The 14,649-nt window shown below is 36.6% G+C and overlaps 1 protein-coding gene across 3 annotated transcripts; it reads right to left on the reverse strand.

Moving 5' to 3' along the window:
* Positions 1 to 8,339: 8,339 nt before the first annotated feature.
* LOC120441990 lies at positions 8,340 to 14,239 on the reverse strand. 3 transcript variants are annotated; one of them, XM_039617686.1, is made up of 6 exons: positions 14,147 to 14,239; positions 13,721 to 13,910; positions 10,918 to 11,238; positions 10,116 to 10,373; positions 9,902 to 10,027; positions 8,340 to 9,791 (listed from the first exon to the last, which is right to left on the reverse strand). In XM_039617686.1, exons 2-6 carry the CDS (start codon positions 13,767 to 13,769, stop codon positions 9,607 to 9,609), a joined length of 939 nt encoding a protein of 312 aa, XP_039473620.1. In that variant the 5' UTR covers positions 13,770 to 13,910; positions 14,147 to 14,239; the 3' UTR covers positions 8,340 to 9,606. The 3 variants fall into 3 exon arrangements, with proteins under 3 accessions (XP_039473620.1, XP_039473626.1, XP_039473634.1); XM_039617692.1 differs by having other exon boundaries at positions 13,721 to 13,823; positions 14,147 to 14,223; XM_039617700.1 differs by lacking the exons at positions 13,721 to 13,910; positions 14,147 to 14,239 and adding an exon at positions 11,731 to 11,759.
* Positions 14,240 to 14,649: the final 410 nt, after the last annotated feature.

The raw sequence follows: 14,649 nt of genomic DNA on the forward strand, positions 1-14,649 counted from the left end.
ACTTTGCTTCTCACAGAGTCTTTTGACACATTCAGTAGCTGTCAAACTATAAATATTAATTAGCGTCATCATACAGCAGCTACATCAGCCACAATTATGTAAAATGTAATGTTGTGTTTAATTAAAAATATTTAATAGGCTGAACTCAATTTTTATCAATTTGTTATCAGAACTCGATTTAAATAAGTTACCAGTACTTTTTATGCAAAAACGCTGATAAACTCCATTTATTTGAGTTGTCTTAACTTAGAAAAACTAAGTATGCTGGAAGGATGAAAGATGTGTTTTGAAAATGCCAGGTGACTACCGTCCTCCTCCCTCCCGGATCAGTCCGCATGTTCATGGCTCCAGCATTTGTTATGGAATATATTGAGCAAACCTGGAGATATTATTGTTGTCATTGCTGTGGATCTTTACTGACTTGGTGAGTAAATGTTTACTCTTATTCAAACTGATTTTATGGCTTCTCTTAGTTTAGCACCAGATAAAAAATCTTGCTAGCTAGTTAGTGTTAGCCTAGCGTTGCTGCTGCCGCTGGGCTCATGTTACTTAAAAATTAACACCACAGCCTTAAAAACCTTACATAAAACTATGTCTGTGAAATTTTCTGTTGATTCTTTGAAATAAAAAAGTGAGAGAAGAGCCCAGACAAAATTCTTCGGGAGGTGCAGCCGTTAGGGGTGGGGTAGGTGTGGGGTGTGGGGGATATTTTCAATCCATAGCCATAACTAACTAACTAACTAACTAACTAAATATATATATATATATCATGTTTAACCTGAGTAGTAAAAGACCGCAGGGGGGTTGAAAACAATATGCCAGGAGTTGGCTGTGCTAGCGGACTCTATCAAGCCTTGACCTCCATCGCGCTGGTGGATAACAGAGCTCTCCGAAAACGTGGAAGCACTTTTGCAAATATGTGATATTTTGATAAATTAAGTAGATATTTGAGCATTGAAAGGGTAGTCTGGGGAAAAGGAGGATCGCATTTGTCACCGCGGTTGTCGGAGCCTGTGCCTACTTGTAAGCGCAGCAATGGCGGAGGAGCGCGGCTAAAAAACTTATTACTTTTTCTGGGTCACAAAATAAACTTTTAAGATATTTTCAGGCGAGAATGTAGCTGTGTAAAGTTCAAATATCTGCTCGATTTATCAAGACATCACATATTTGCAAAAATGCTCCGACGTTTTCGGAGACGTCCATTTGTTGTTCATGCTTTGTGGCAGCTTTTGAACATCTGTGGCATCTATTAATGTCAAATCTAGCCTTTATTTAACAACATAAGCAAACTCTATGTTACAATGATTGCACAGCCATTAAGGATCAAATCAGTTTCTGAAAAATGTTCTGTTTTTTCTCCCTCTGCTTGCTTCTTACTGTCTTTGAGGCTCGGGACCAGCACTCCTGTTGTTGGACAGAAAGACATCAACTCAGTGGTAAGTGTTTTGGTTTTCCAATATATTAGCAACTGTCAGTGACATTTATATTAATCAGGCTGAACTTTAATCATACTTTAGATCAGCGTGTTTTACTTATTGTTTTATTTGTGCTTTGGTTTGGGGAAGTTGTTTCTTTACTGATCTTTTCCTGTCTTCTGTTATTAGACTTGAGATATGACTGCACTATGCTGTTGCTGGTGACCACAGTTAATTCTACAAGACATGCTGTGTAAGTAAACAAACAACAACAGTTTGGTCTGCATTTCTTGAAAGATCACATCCCCCAAACTTAGTTTAGAGGGTCTACACTGTATATAGTGAAGTCTGCAAGTTTTCTAACAGCAAAATCTGTTTTGTGCCCAAAATCATTTTGCACATCATTAGAATGAAAGTTATTGGCCATGTTTGCATAGCCCTTTTTAAAATGATGCTTTCATGACATTATTGTGTGTTGAGTGGTGGTCAGGGCTATGCAGACTGACAATTTGGGACATTGAATGTCACCTCTCCGGTGGGGATGGGGCCTGAGATTGTCTAAATTGGAGTCTGTTTTATACCAAAAGCAGAAAAAAATGTTTTAAGAAACCAATTAAGTTCATGTTCCAAAAAATATGATTGTTTGCTTGCAGGACACCAGGAGAGATGAGTCCTCCGTCACAGATGGTGTGGTCAGTGAAGATGGTCGCTTGCAGGTTCAAGCTCATTGCATCTCCAACCCACATCCACTGCCACTGTACTGAAGGGAAGTTAAAGACTTTCTTCTGCACCTACATTTGGATCACCTCGATCCATGACAGTCATTCAGGCAGTAATGCCTGGACTGGAAACGAGCCATTCTTAAAATAATACAACATTCCAGCTCATGTGTTGGAATGGAAAACAAATGTGTTGTTTAAATTGGAGACTGCACTTGTGACAGAACAATACATATTTTATTTTGATTATATAAGTAATGTAAGTACAAAACAAACTTGTGGTAGGCCTAAACTTATTTTCAGAATAATTAAATCTGAGACTTTGTTTCATTGTAAGATTATAACAGTGATGGCAATATAATCGTTTGTTGTTCAGCAGAACAGTGTCCAGTATGTTGGCTGTTGTACTTTGTGTTTGAAAATAAAAGTTGGGCTGATTTTAACATCATTACAAAAAGTGTTGTTAATTATTTTTAATCATATTCAGGTTACCACAAATTGTTTTTTCATTGAGTTGAACTTGAAACGTTTGTCAGTAGGTAAACAATTAGTATTGTACAGTCAGAAATATCAAATTATTCTTAATACTGCAGACTTGCAATGCATAAGTTGTCCTAACAGTCATCTTAAGTAAGCTTTACTTAGTTTTTTTGAGGCAACGAGTTTCTTCAATTTTTTTGAGTTCTGGGAACTAACACGGCTGTACAGTGTACTCAAAATGAGTAAGTTGCCCTAACTTGGTCATCTTACGTAAACGTGATCCAATTTTTTTGAGTTCTGGGAACAAATGAGCTTGTACAGAGTACTCAAAGTAAATAAGTTGTCCTAACTTAGTCATTTATAGCTAAGCTTTACTCAATTTTTTGGAGGCAACGAGTTTCCTCAATGTTTTTGAGTTCTGGGAACTAATTAGATTTTACAGTGTAGTTACAGTCAGTGGTACATCAAAATGTACCAAGAGTTACAATGAAGTATTTTTTGTGTAAAGTTTTACAAGCATAGGTGAAGCTTTAAGCTGCAGAACTTAACACAAAGGATGTTATTAAAAGCTACTCAGTGACTGTACTTGATAACAGAGCTGTTGCATATTTTAAATAATTAAACAGAGCTAAACATAAGACACTCCTAATAGCACCACCCACAGTCCAAATGTAGCTTCGTGTTTCCTCTTTGTTTATCTGTTAAGGTTCTCAGACATCCAGGTCATCGTAGTCTAAGGAGCTTGGAAAGAAAAGTGTCTGGACTTCTTTAAGTTCTTTCCTCTCTGTTCACTTTCTGTCAACTCGGTCGGCAGCTTTCAGATAAACTCCTCTGCTTTGCCAAGATGCAAACAGGGAGAGGCTAAATGCAAACAGGCCTCTTTGCACACTCTGTGCACACAGACACAACTGGTTTCCTGTTGGTGACCAGCTTCAAATAAAAATGTGTGAACTCAGACCAGGCAGGATGTATGTCAGAGAAACCCAATTCTCAAAAGTACTTTTAATATTTACAACTAAATAAAATGATCAAGGACAATTGATTTATATCCAGTTTGAAGCTAATTGAACACAGAAATGACAAAAATACACTGTATAATAAAGCCATATATATATTGTTTAATACATTTAAAAAATAGATTACTTCAAACCTCAGAACACATTCACAGACATTCGCGACTGTTGTGTTGCTGAAGTTTTGTGTGTTAAGCTTATGTGCATGCCAGTAGAGATTCTAATAATGAATAAAAGGAAGTGAATCAGCATTAATAGTCACCATACAAAACCACAAGTACACATGTAGCTGTTACATGATGATACTATTATTCGTATTGATTGTATTGTGCTCTTCCCATATAATATAAGTCTGTACTGATGAAGATAGGATGCAGCACAATATCTTTTTTAATTGTTTATTGGGGTTTTTTATATAGAACAGTTTCAATGTTCACTGTGCATGTATTCAACATCTTACATTTGTATACAATATATAATATATATATATGAAGGATGCCAGACTAAAGTAAGAAAAAGGAAATGAAACATTAAATTTGCTCTGTCTCTTGTTTTTTTGACAACAGCAGACTCTCCAAACCATACATCATACACTGAAAAAAAGGCCATGTTGGATATACTTGATTCAATAGTGGACATTGGTTGCACACAAATGTTTTGCTTTGGCAGAAACTTAAACAAATGAGTTAAATCAACACAACTTATTCATATTCAATAAACATGTGCATTTTGTGTTCAGAAAATGCAATTGGAACATGTTTAGATGAAGTAAGTTGAGCTCTTGGAATATTTAATCCTACACAATTTTGTCATTTTGTTTCAACAGTATTCAATAACTTTTACCCCAATACTACTTTGTCACTTAATTACTACATGTTATCTTCATATTATATAATGTCCAACAAAGTTACCATAAAATTTTAATGGATCTACAACAACTACCATCCTCCTATCTTTATCCTGGTTGCAGGGGGGCTGGGGCATAACCCTGAAGTGATAGGTTACAAGGCAGGGTACACCGTGGAGAGCTCACAAGTCTATAACAAAGAAACAAACAACCACTTGCACCAGATTGTGGATTTGAACCCAGGACCTTCTTACTGTGAGGCAACAACACTAACCACCATGCCACCAACCCAGGTTTATCAAAGAGGCTTGATGCAGAATTTTCTTTACGTTTTTGTCTTTCATAGGTTACACCACAATAAAAAGCAATAGCATACATGTGGTGTGTGTGTAGTTGTGTGCCTCTTATAACTTCAGTGATTTTGAAATCTCATGTGATCTTGTTAATTTCATGAGTCCATCAACTAACCACTCTTACTAGATTGTATCATGTCATCTCAACAAGAACAAATTAAGTTGAATTTCATACAGATCCTACATGATTTAATTACGTTCAAGATAGAAACATGAAACTTTTGTGTTCAAATTAAAAGGTAGACTTTTTTAATGTAACAACCACCCAATTTACTTCTTTTCGGTACACCAAGAAAAGTAAAGGTGGCTGCTCGACTTGACTGAGATGGATGCCTTCCTGAAACCACGATCCAAAGCGCGCGAGACTGAAACCCGTGCAGTGTCGCGAGATTTAACATTGCTATATTATTGTCTTACTTCACTCCAACATGATATGAACAATTTAATCTACCCTCTCTGCATATGACGTAGTTTCTACACTATATAGTTACACTTAACTTTAAAGCATGAGGCAGTTGTGTTAAATACACGCAAGATGCTTACATAAATCCAAGAGCTGGCCAATCCCTTTTTTTCAGTGTAGCAGGTCTCACTATAATCTCATAAAGCTTCCCTTTCACTTATGCTGCTATCCTTCTGTAACATATCACCCCAGACACTCATCTCCACCCACTTTACCCTGCCACCACTCTCTTCCTTACCTCTCTAATGCATTGTCTGTTGCTTTGATTTTTTGTTATTTAAATTCATCCACTCTCACGACCTTTTCTTGTTGCATTTTTACCTTTTCACCCATCTCCCTGACATCCACACACATGTATTATGTCATTTCTACTGAATTTCACTCTTATTCTCTCCAGAGCATATCTCCACCACTCCAGACATTATTCCACAATGTGTTTATACACCAATCTGCATTTAATTATTAGTTATTGTTAATCTCTGGCTCTCTTCTACAGTGTGTTTTTGTCCTGTCTTCATCTGCTCACCCTCAACTGGTTGCGGCAGATGGCCGCCCCTCTCTAAGCCTTATTCTGCTGGTTTCTTCCAGTTAAAAGTGAGTTTTTCCTTCCCACTGTCGCTAAAACACTTGCTCATAGGAGGTCATATCATTTTTTTGTATTACTGTAGGGTCTTTACCGTACAATATAAAGTGGATTGAGGCAACTTTTGTTGTGATTTGGTGCTATATAAATAAAACTGAGCTGAATTGAATTCCACCTGCTTACTACTCTCACTATAGATCCCAATGTCATCTGCAACCATCATAGTCCATAGGCATTCTCGCATGACCTCATCTATCAACCTATCTATCACCACTACAAGCATGAAGAGGTTCAATCCCCCATGTAATCCCATCCTCACCTCACACCCATCTTTCAGTCCTACTGCACACCTCACAACTGTCTTGCTGTCCTCATAAATGTCCTGCATCACCCTCACATACTTCTCTGCCACTTTGGACTTTCTCATGCATTTTACTTGATAATGAGGGAGAGAAGGCACAATAACACCACCCACCCCAGGAGCCAGAGGCTGACAGAGAAAGACCAGAAGACCAGGGTCAGCAGAGGGAAGAGGGATGCCCAGATGAAGAACTCATGGCTAAAGGGTGAGAACACCAGATAACTGGAGGCAATGGGCAGCCTACCCCACCATAAGTTGGCCCTCCTGCCATGAGCCAAGAAAAGGGTCGCAACCATACGAGAACTGCCCAACACCTGGCAGTCCTTCCCCCATACTGAAGAGGCCTGAGCTACCCCAGACCACAAACCCCAAAGGAGAAGGTCAACAACCACACCAGAACAGCCAGTCACACCCTAGAATCAAGTTCCCACATCCTGGGGAGCAGTAGGGAGTGCCCTCCTTGACCATGTCCCCACAGGGAAGACAAGAGAGAAACTGTTTGGTAAAAATCATCATGTCATCAGTGAGAGTGGTGCACTGTGCCCTAAATTCACTGAATTACCTCAATAGAAACCATCTGTGCTTTCAAGCAAAAAATAAAACAGAAAGAAATTTTCATATTCTCTACATTTTTCTACTTTCAATAGATGTATTTTGCTGCATCGAGTGACTTTCCGCACTGTACCACAAGAAACTGAAGAATAAATTCTTACAACAACTGACCTTTTACACTGTTAAAACCAGTGAAAACAAACATGAGAAAGTCATGCAGGTTCAGTATAAGCAAATCCCCAGATTAAAACTAAATAAAACATCATGCTCATGTCACAAGATGTGGCTTCCATGGTAGTATATAGTATATGCAAATGTCGAAAGTTTCTTCATGCTCTGCTGAACAACCACTGCATGTTTTTGACAAAGAATAATAACCATAGAATCAAACACAAGTCACGGTCACAGAACATTAAACACAAAAGATAACTAGAACAGACAAGTTATCAATAAAGTAAACTTTGTTTCACCACTTGTCCTGACAACTCAACAGAGTGAACATTATTGCCACAAACTGTCACCTTCAAGCATGAGCTGAGAGCTATGTGTCTTTCCTGTGCCTCCACCCAGACCACCCACACCATTGTTGTCAGGTGTGCTAGGCTATGCAAGAAAGGGTGGAGTTGACTTAGGTTTCTCATTACTCAGCTTGTTGCTTGTGAAACCTCCAATGGTGAATGTGCTGTGGTTGATAAGTCACTAAATATCTTTCATTACCACGTTCTCTCCATCTTTTCTCCATTTTGTTCATGTACAGGTGGTGTGGAGCACCCACAATTTCGTTGTACATGTACAATGACAATAAAGTTCTATTCTATTCCATTTTATTGTACTACAAACTTTTCAAAAACATTTAAAGGAAACAAAGAAAACAAATGAGTACAATACTATTCCTTTCAAAATAAATGTCTTAGTAGAAGTTTGCACACTCTGAGTGCTTCTCGTTTCATTTTAAGACCTCACATATTTGCTCCCTCCATTGATACATATAAATAATGCTGCTTTCATTGTTGTTCTTGGCCAGTTAAAGCTTTGTCTGACCATATTAGGTTTAAAGTGATTTAAATGAATGCAGTTTTTATTGCACTACCTCAAAGGCCCTAAAGGTATTAGAGGAACCCAAAATAAACAGCTCTTGATACTAAAAGGTGTTTTAGGGTATTTTATACTTGCTGTAATAATAAAAATACTCTTTATCATCGATTCTTTCTTGTACTGACCTATTCAACAGGTAACAGTTTTATGGTGGTCATATAAGTTTGAAATCTATTGCAGTTTCTGACCTCATCACAGTATCAGTCCATGTATCCATTTAAAAACAAAGGTTTTGAAATGTTTAGTTTACAAAATTGCTGGTTGAATTTTAGAAAACATGGCAAAGCAAGTAGACAGATCTTCTTATAAGCAGAAGCTCTCAAACTGTACAACTTGATAAGATATGGACAGTCACACTGTGCTATTGTTTCACACTCTAAACATCATGCTTCCTGTGTCACTTGTCACTGGCTGTGTAGCAGGAAGGTTAGGACCCAAAGACAGAAGTTAAACTCAAAACAGCTTTATTGCTAAACGAACAAAAACTAAAATACAGAATACAAAATAATTCAATCAAGGTGGAAACAGGAACTAATGAACTAGGTTTACATGGTAAATGGTAAATGGTAAATGGCCTGTATTTATATAGCGCTTTACTAGTCCCTAAGGACCCCAAAGCGCTTTACATATCCAGACATCCACCCATTCACACACACATTCACACACATGGACACATGGACCGCAGAACACACAGCAAGAGGCACACTGTTTAGAGGAAGAACAGAACAAAAAACAAAATGAGACTCAGGCCATATATGAACATACAGGACGATGAGGGAACAGGCAAGAGGTGGGAGTACAGCTGACACTTATCCCAGGCTAATGAAATAAGAGAAACAAAACAGAACACAAAGCACAAGGGACGGCAGACTATCAAAGTAAAACAGGAAATGACTAACACTGAGACCTAGACTACGACATATGAGCTTGACACAAAGACAGAAAGGTAAACAAATACAGAAAAGTCAGAACCAGCAGATACACAAGGGAAGTAGGAAAACACAGCAATACATAAACCAGACTGAAATGCTACCAAAAGAACTGATGAAACAAGATCACAAAACACTAAGAAAAACCTTAGGTAAACCCCTCACAACATAGAAATGAAACCAATGCAGAATAATGTAACAAAGATTTTCAAAAGTGCAAAGCTAAAGAGAACTTAAAAACCTGGTGACCATGGTACCTTTTACATTATTCAGTTATGATTGACTACATTATTCAATCGTCTTTTAGTCACAACTGTTATTGAGTTGTGTGACTATGTCTGTAAATCATCTAATACACACTATAAATATTAACATGTCCTACAAATATATTGTTACAGTGTAGCAATAACAAAAGAAAAGTACACTGTAAGTGCTGTTAATTTCAACCACTTGCAAATAGTTTGAGAGTGCTCAAATTCAGATTAGTACAAACAGTAGTTTCTGGTGGGTTGATTATTTCTATTTGCAGTTATGTAAAAATTTGATTTTAGGCCACCATAAGCTTGACAAAAAATGTGTCAAATTAAAAGACTACTCTACTTACAATTACAACATTTGTTATATTAGTTTCCACAGAATACAAATGCAGAAGATACTCAGACCTTCTCATAGTCATTCAGTGTAAGATGTGTAAATGTAAAACATGATTAGTGAATAAAAACAAGAGATACGTGTCATCTAAGTGCTATTTTCACACTCACAGAGATGTGAAATGTCGGGCAGATGAAAGTTGACACTACGCGTTGCAAGAAGTAGAAGTTGTCATTTCAACCATCAGAACAGAGTTGTCTGGATAGTCCATTGTTTGTGGGACAGCAGCTTTTTCAGTTTTCTTTTTCTTCCAAGCAAAGTAGATGAAAATCCCAATTAATAAGAGAATTCCCAAGATTGCTCTCAAACCACATAAAAGTAAGGAGTTATCTGTTCAGAGACACAAATATCACATTAAATTAGAGCTTTGACTGGGTTCACTTATGTATAACTGAGTTACCATTGGAGTAAGTGATACTACTAGAGGATTGATTCCTTACCTAGAGCAGTTTCAGAGACTGTTATAGGGCCCATTGTTGGTTTAATACACAGGGTATTTTTGGTTGCAAGCACCCACTTTGTTATGTGTGTCCCATCAGATAAAGTGCAGTTAATGAAAATGAATCCTGAGGAATTCATTTGCTGTTTCAATAATTTATGACAAATGTAAAGCTCATAGCTCTAAAGATATTTTTGCATCATGTTCTTACTCACCACAAGTACATATCCTTTGTTCTTTGAAGACACTATTGACATGATTTCTCACTGAGCAGACCAGATGTCCTGAGACGTGCTGTTTCAGAATAATGTTGTTACTCTTATTATTTCCAGAAAAAAGCTCAGCATCTGTCAGTGTGCATCCATCCAGAGTCCAGCTGTACTGAGGACTGTCCCCTCCCACAGAGGAGCAGGACACCCTCATCTCTCCCTGGGACAGACACTCAGAGACCAGCAGGACAGAGGACACAGGAGCTGAGAGAAACACACACAGATGAGTTTTGATATTATATGTCAGAACTGTTCATTCTAAATAGTATATAAGGAAGAGAATTATAGCCACAAAATACAGTTACATTTAATTTACAAATTCAATCTAATTTAATCTAATTTTATTAATAGCAACAAATCACAACAACAGTTGTCTCAAGCTGTTTATGTTGTAAAGTAAAGGACCATCTATACCACACAGAATATGAGATATATTATATAAGATATGTTATGTAGATTACCAAAAATAATGTTAAATTTACAGGGCTTAACACATTTATTACGCTACCATCTAATGCAAAGTTTATACCACACCTGCCTTAAATAAACATTATTGATGATTAGCAAAGCAATTTTTTATGTTTCTATAATTTTTCATGCACCAATATTTATTAGCCCTTTAATCCAAATTATATTTTAAATACTATAAAGTATATATCTATAAAGTGTAAAATGTTTGGTGTTTTTATACATTTGTTAAGCACTATATATAATCATTGTAGTCATTTCTTGAAATGGACAAAATTACCTTGAAAGATCAACTTGAAAGTCCACTCATCTGATGTTCTTCCATCTGAATCAAAGGTTTGCAGGGTATATTTACCACTGTCATTCCTGTTTAGGCTACTGATCCTAAATGTTCCATTACTAGGAAAAAATAAAAATTTGTTCTCTGTGGTATCATGAAGACTCTTATTGTGTTTCACATCCAATATTTTTGATGAATCCTTTAACAAGTGGTATCTAGGTATTTCTGAGGTGCTGTCCATCAGCTGGATGTCCACAGTTCCTCCCAAAGCTCCATAACACTGAGCTCCATCCTGTCTGCCATCACAGTAAGTATCCACACCTGCAAATTCAAAAATATTTTTGTGAAAAAAAAACCAACAAAAAAGAATATTAAGCATCACTGAAGCAATGAAAAAAATAATTTTGAATATTTCACTCACAGTGGGTTAATTGGTAATAACGTATAAAAACAAGGTATTATACCTGGCATTGTGTCTTATATGTCACAGGTAATAGAGGCTCCAGGATACGGTCACTACAAACTTTGCAACAAACTTGCAAAGTTACAGTAGTAAAGTCCAAAATTTAGAGATATCTTAACAACTAAATATACCGTATTTTTCAGACCATAAGGCACACTGGATTATAAGGTGCACTGTCCATGAACGGGTCTGTTTTCATTACATAAGGCGCATCAGATAAGCGTCAGATAAGTCAATTTTACTCAACTCATTCTTCTTGCTTCTTCCACTTCCGTACCATTGATTCATGAATGTTGAATCTTCTTGCAGCTGCTCTATTCCTGTGTTGTTGCAGTATATTAATGACTAACCTCGTATTGTGGATGGGTTATATCAGTTGTTCTCCTGACTGAAGTTTGGTCTGTTTATAGCATCCTGCCATGCGATTGCATTTGTCCCTGACCATCGGGAACCCTCACGTTAACTTTTATCGAGTGGAAAAAAGCTAGCATTCATCCTCTAGCTTCACTGTGTTTATGTTACGCTAGCATAGCTGTGTCGCTAGCGATCATGTAGCAAATCATTATATACCAGCTAGCCCAACTTCAGTAACCCTACAAAAGTCACTGCTGTTTAGTTTTCTGTCTTCAGCTATGTTGGAAGTGATAGCAGTCCCTAGTTTTATACTTGAAAGGTTTCACATCATTACTCTTTGTAATAATAGCAGCGACAGGCCTACATCTGTAATTAGAGTCATATGAGACAAACACACTATGAGTTTATAATAGTGTCAAATTAAAGGCTTAAACTTGATAGCTATGTTCATGTTTCGTCTTTTTATTAATGCTATTTGCAATTAATTTTATTTTTTATAAAATTTTTGTCCCTAGTTTTATCCTTTGAATTTTGATTTATTGTATTATTTCATTATTTGATCAATTCATGGAGTCCTTTAGAGCTTTGTATTATTTCACAAATGTTTGTAAAAGTGGGCTGCATGGCTAGGTGCTTGATTTAATATACCTGTGGAAATGTAACTGAAAACACCTGAATTCAAATATTAAGACATGCCTTTGTCTATACATACCGCTTACATAGTGTACATTACAAACGTCACTGCTGTTTAGTTTTCTGTCTTCATTTATGTCAGAAGTGATAGCAGAGCTGTACGTCTTAATTTGATTACGAAATCTGTCAGTCAGAACATGCTATATCAAGTTTAGGTGGAAACTAGCAAGCTAACTCCTCGGTAACTTCTAACTCCATTACATTTAATAAATTCTGTTTTCATGGATGCCTGGATTTTGAACTTAATTGTTACACCTGGTAAAGCAGCAATGCTGATCATTTTATTAAAGATGAAAGAATTTAGAAAGTTTTTAACTCCCAGTGATGCCGCAGTGTTCATTTTACTTTGGGACTTGAAACAGACGGAGTTTTGGACCCAGATAACGCCGTAAGGCTCCTGACTATGTTAGCCATAATGCTCCGACAACAGTGCGGCTTCGTAGCTTACCAAAGTCGTACTAAAAAACTTTTTGACAGATTTTTGAGCATGGATTATCACATAAAATTGGTTCGAGGTCAGTAAGCACAACCAGAATTTATACATAAGGCGCACCGGATTATAAAGCGCACTGCCGATTTTTGAGAAAATGTTACGATTTTAAATGCGCCTTATAGTGCGGAAAATAGAGTACTACTAAAGCAATTTGGTAAGTAAACAGTGTATAATATGTCACCTATGACAACTACAACTACGAAATCATGGCAATAAAATTTTAAATAAACCAAGCTACTTTTTGTACCTTAAGAAATTTTAATTTAAAGTTTTAACATTTAGTTGAAAAAGTAAAGATCCTTAGATGGGGGAAAAAGACAAAAATAGGTATAAAGATTCCATTATGAGGTATTTCCATTTCAACCACAAAAACTAATAAGAGTTTTACAGACAGAAGTTGGTTTTGTGCAGCAAGGATGAAGAAAAACAGCCTAAATTCTACAAAGAAATGCACAGAGTAAACAATTTCTCCATTTATCTGCAGCTATATTTTTTTCCAGTTAAAAAAAAATATGATTCAACACTACTGCATCATACAGCTACTGTAACTGATGAACACATTCATCATGTTGGAAATCTGTATTTGCCAACATGACTACTTTAACTCAGCACTGCTTGTTTTTACCTTAAGTGCATACTATAAATAAGCTGAACTTATAAACAAATAAAAGACAAGCGATCCCTTGGCTGTTTTCAAGTAGTCAAATTTACTAACACATGCTATGGCTTCAAAACACACTGTTGATATATAAGATTTTGACATTATAAAAGTTTTGCATCTAAGAAGCTGAAAAACTCACCATGAGCAACTCCCAGTAGAATAATCATCAATCCAAGCACAGCTTCCATCTTTCCTCACTGTTCAGTGTGTGCTGGTGTAGTTTTTAGCTGTCCGAGTGATTCCTTACATGTGATAAGTGTAAATAGTAATCATCCACAAACATCAGTGGAAATTGTAGCAAAGGAAGCTTTCATTTAATATCCAGGCAACTGTAAATCCAAAGAAAACTTATAATGAATTTTATTTTTGTGTAAATTTATCATAAGTGTAGCTCAACCTTTAAGCTGCAGAACACTAAGGATAATATCAACATCGATTCAGTGACCACACTTCATACCACAGCTGCTGCATATTTCAAACAATTAAATACAGCTCTCCACAGATATAATGCAATAATAGCATCAACAGTAATATAATATAACAATATGATAATAGCATCACCTACACAAACTGTGTTTCTTCTCTTTTCAGCCTATTCAGCAGGCAGCTTTCAGACAAACTCTTCTACTTTACCAAGATGTAAACAGGCACAACCTACACTGACCATGTTTCCTGTTAGTGATCATCTTCATGTAAGAACGTGTAAACACTGACCAGGCAGGATGTGACTAATGTGACTACAATAGAGCTGCAAAGAGAGACAAAAGAAAGAAGTTGCCTATCAATTTAATGAAAAACTGTCAATTCTTCTTACCTGTCAAACCTTGAAACACTTTCACAGGCATTAATGATTGTTGTGTTTTTCAGTGGTTTTGAAATGTACCAAATTTCTGTGTGTCGAGGTCTCATGTTAGGTTTCACCATAAAATGAGACATCACTGTCATTGCACACCAACTGTTACTGTCACTGCACACAGAAAGAAGTGAAACACAAAAAAAGTGTCACCATTCAAACCACAAATATGCATGCAGCTTTTATTACACAGAGCCTGTCAATAACTCCTCTTG

This window comes from Oreochromis aureus, linkage group 2, assembly GCF_013358895.1.
Source record: "Oreochromis aureus strain Israel breed Guangdong linkage group 2, ZZ_aureus, whole genome shotgun sequence".
Classification (NCBI taxonomy): Eukaryota; Metazoa; Chordata; class Actinopteri; order Cichliformes; family Cichlidae; genus Oreochromis; species Oreochromis aureus.

Coding starts and splice junctions, on each gene's coding strand:
- LOC120441990 (XM_039617686.1), bottom strand. CDS start 13,769: ATGGAAGCTGTGCTTGGATTGATGATTATTCTACTGGGAGTTGCTCAT. Junction 10,028..10,115: donor ACAAAGGATATGTACTTGTG/GTGAGTAAGAAC, acceptor TGAATTCCTCAG/GATTCATTTTCATTAACTGC. Junction 9,792..9,901: donor AGTCTCTGAAACTGCTCTAG/GTAAGGAATCAA, acceptor GTCTCTGAACAG/ATAACTCCTTACTTTTATGT.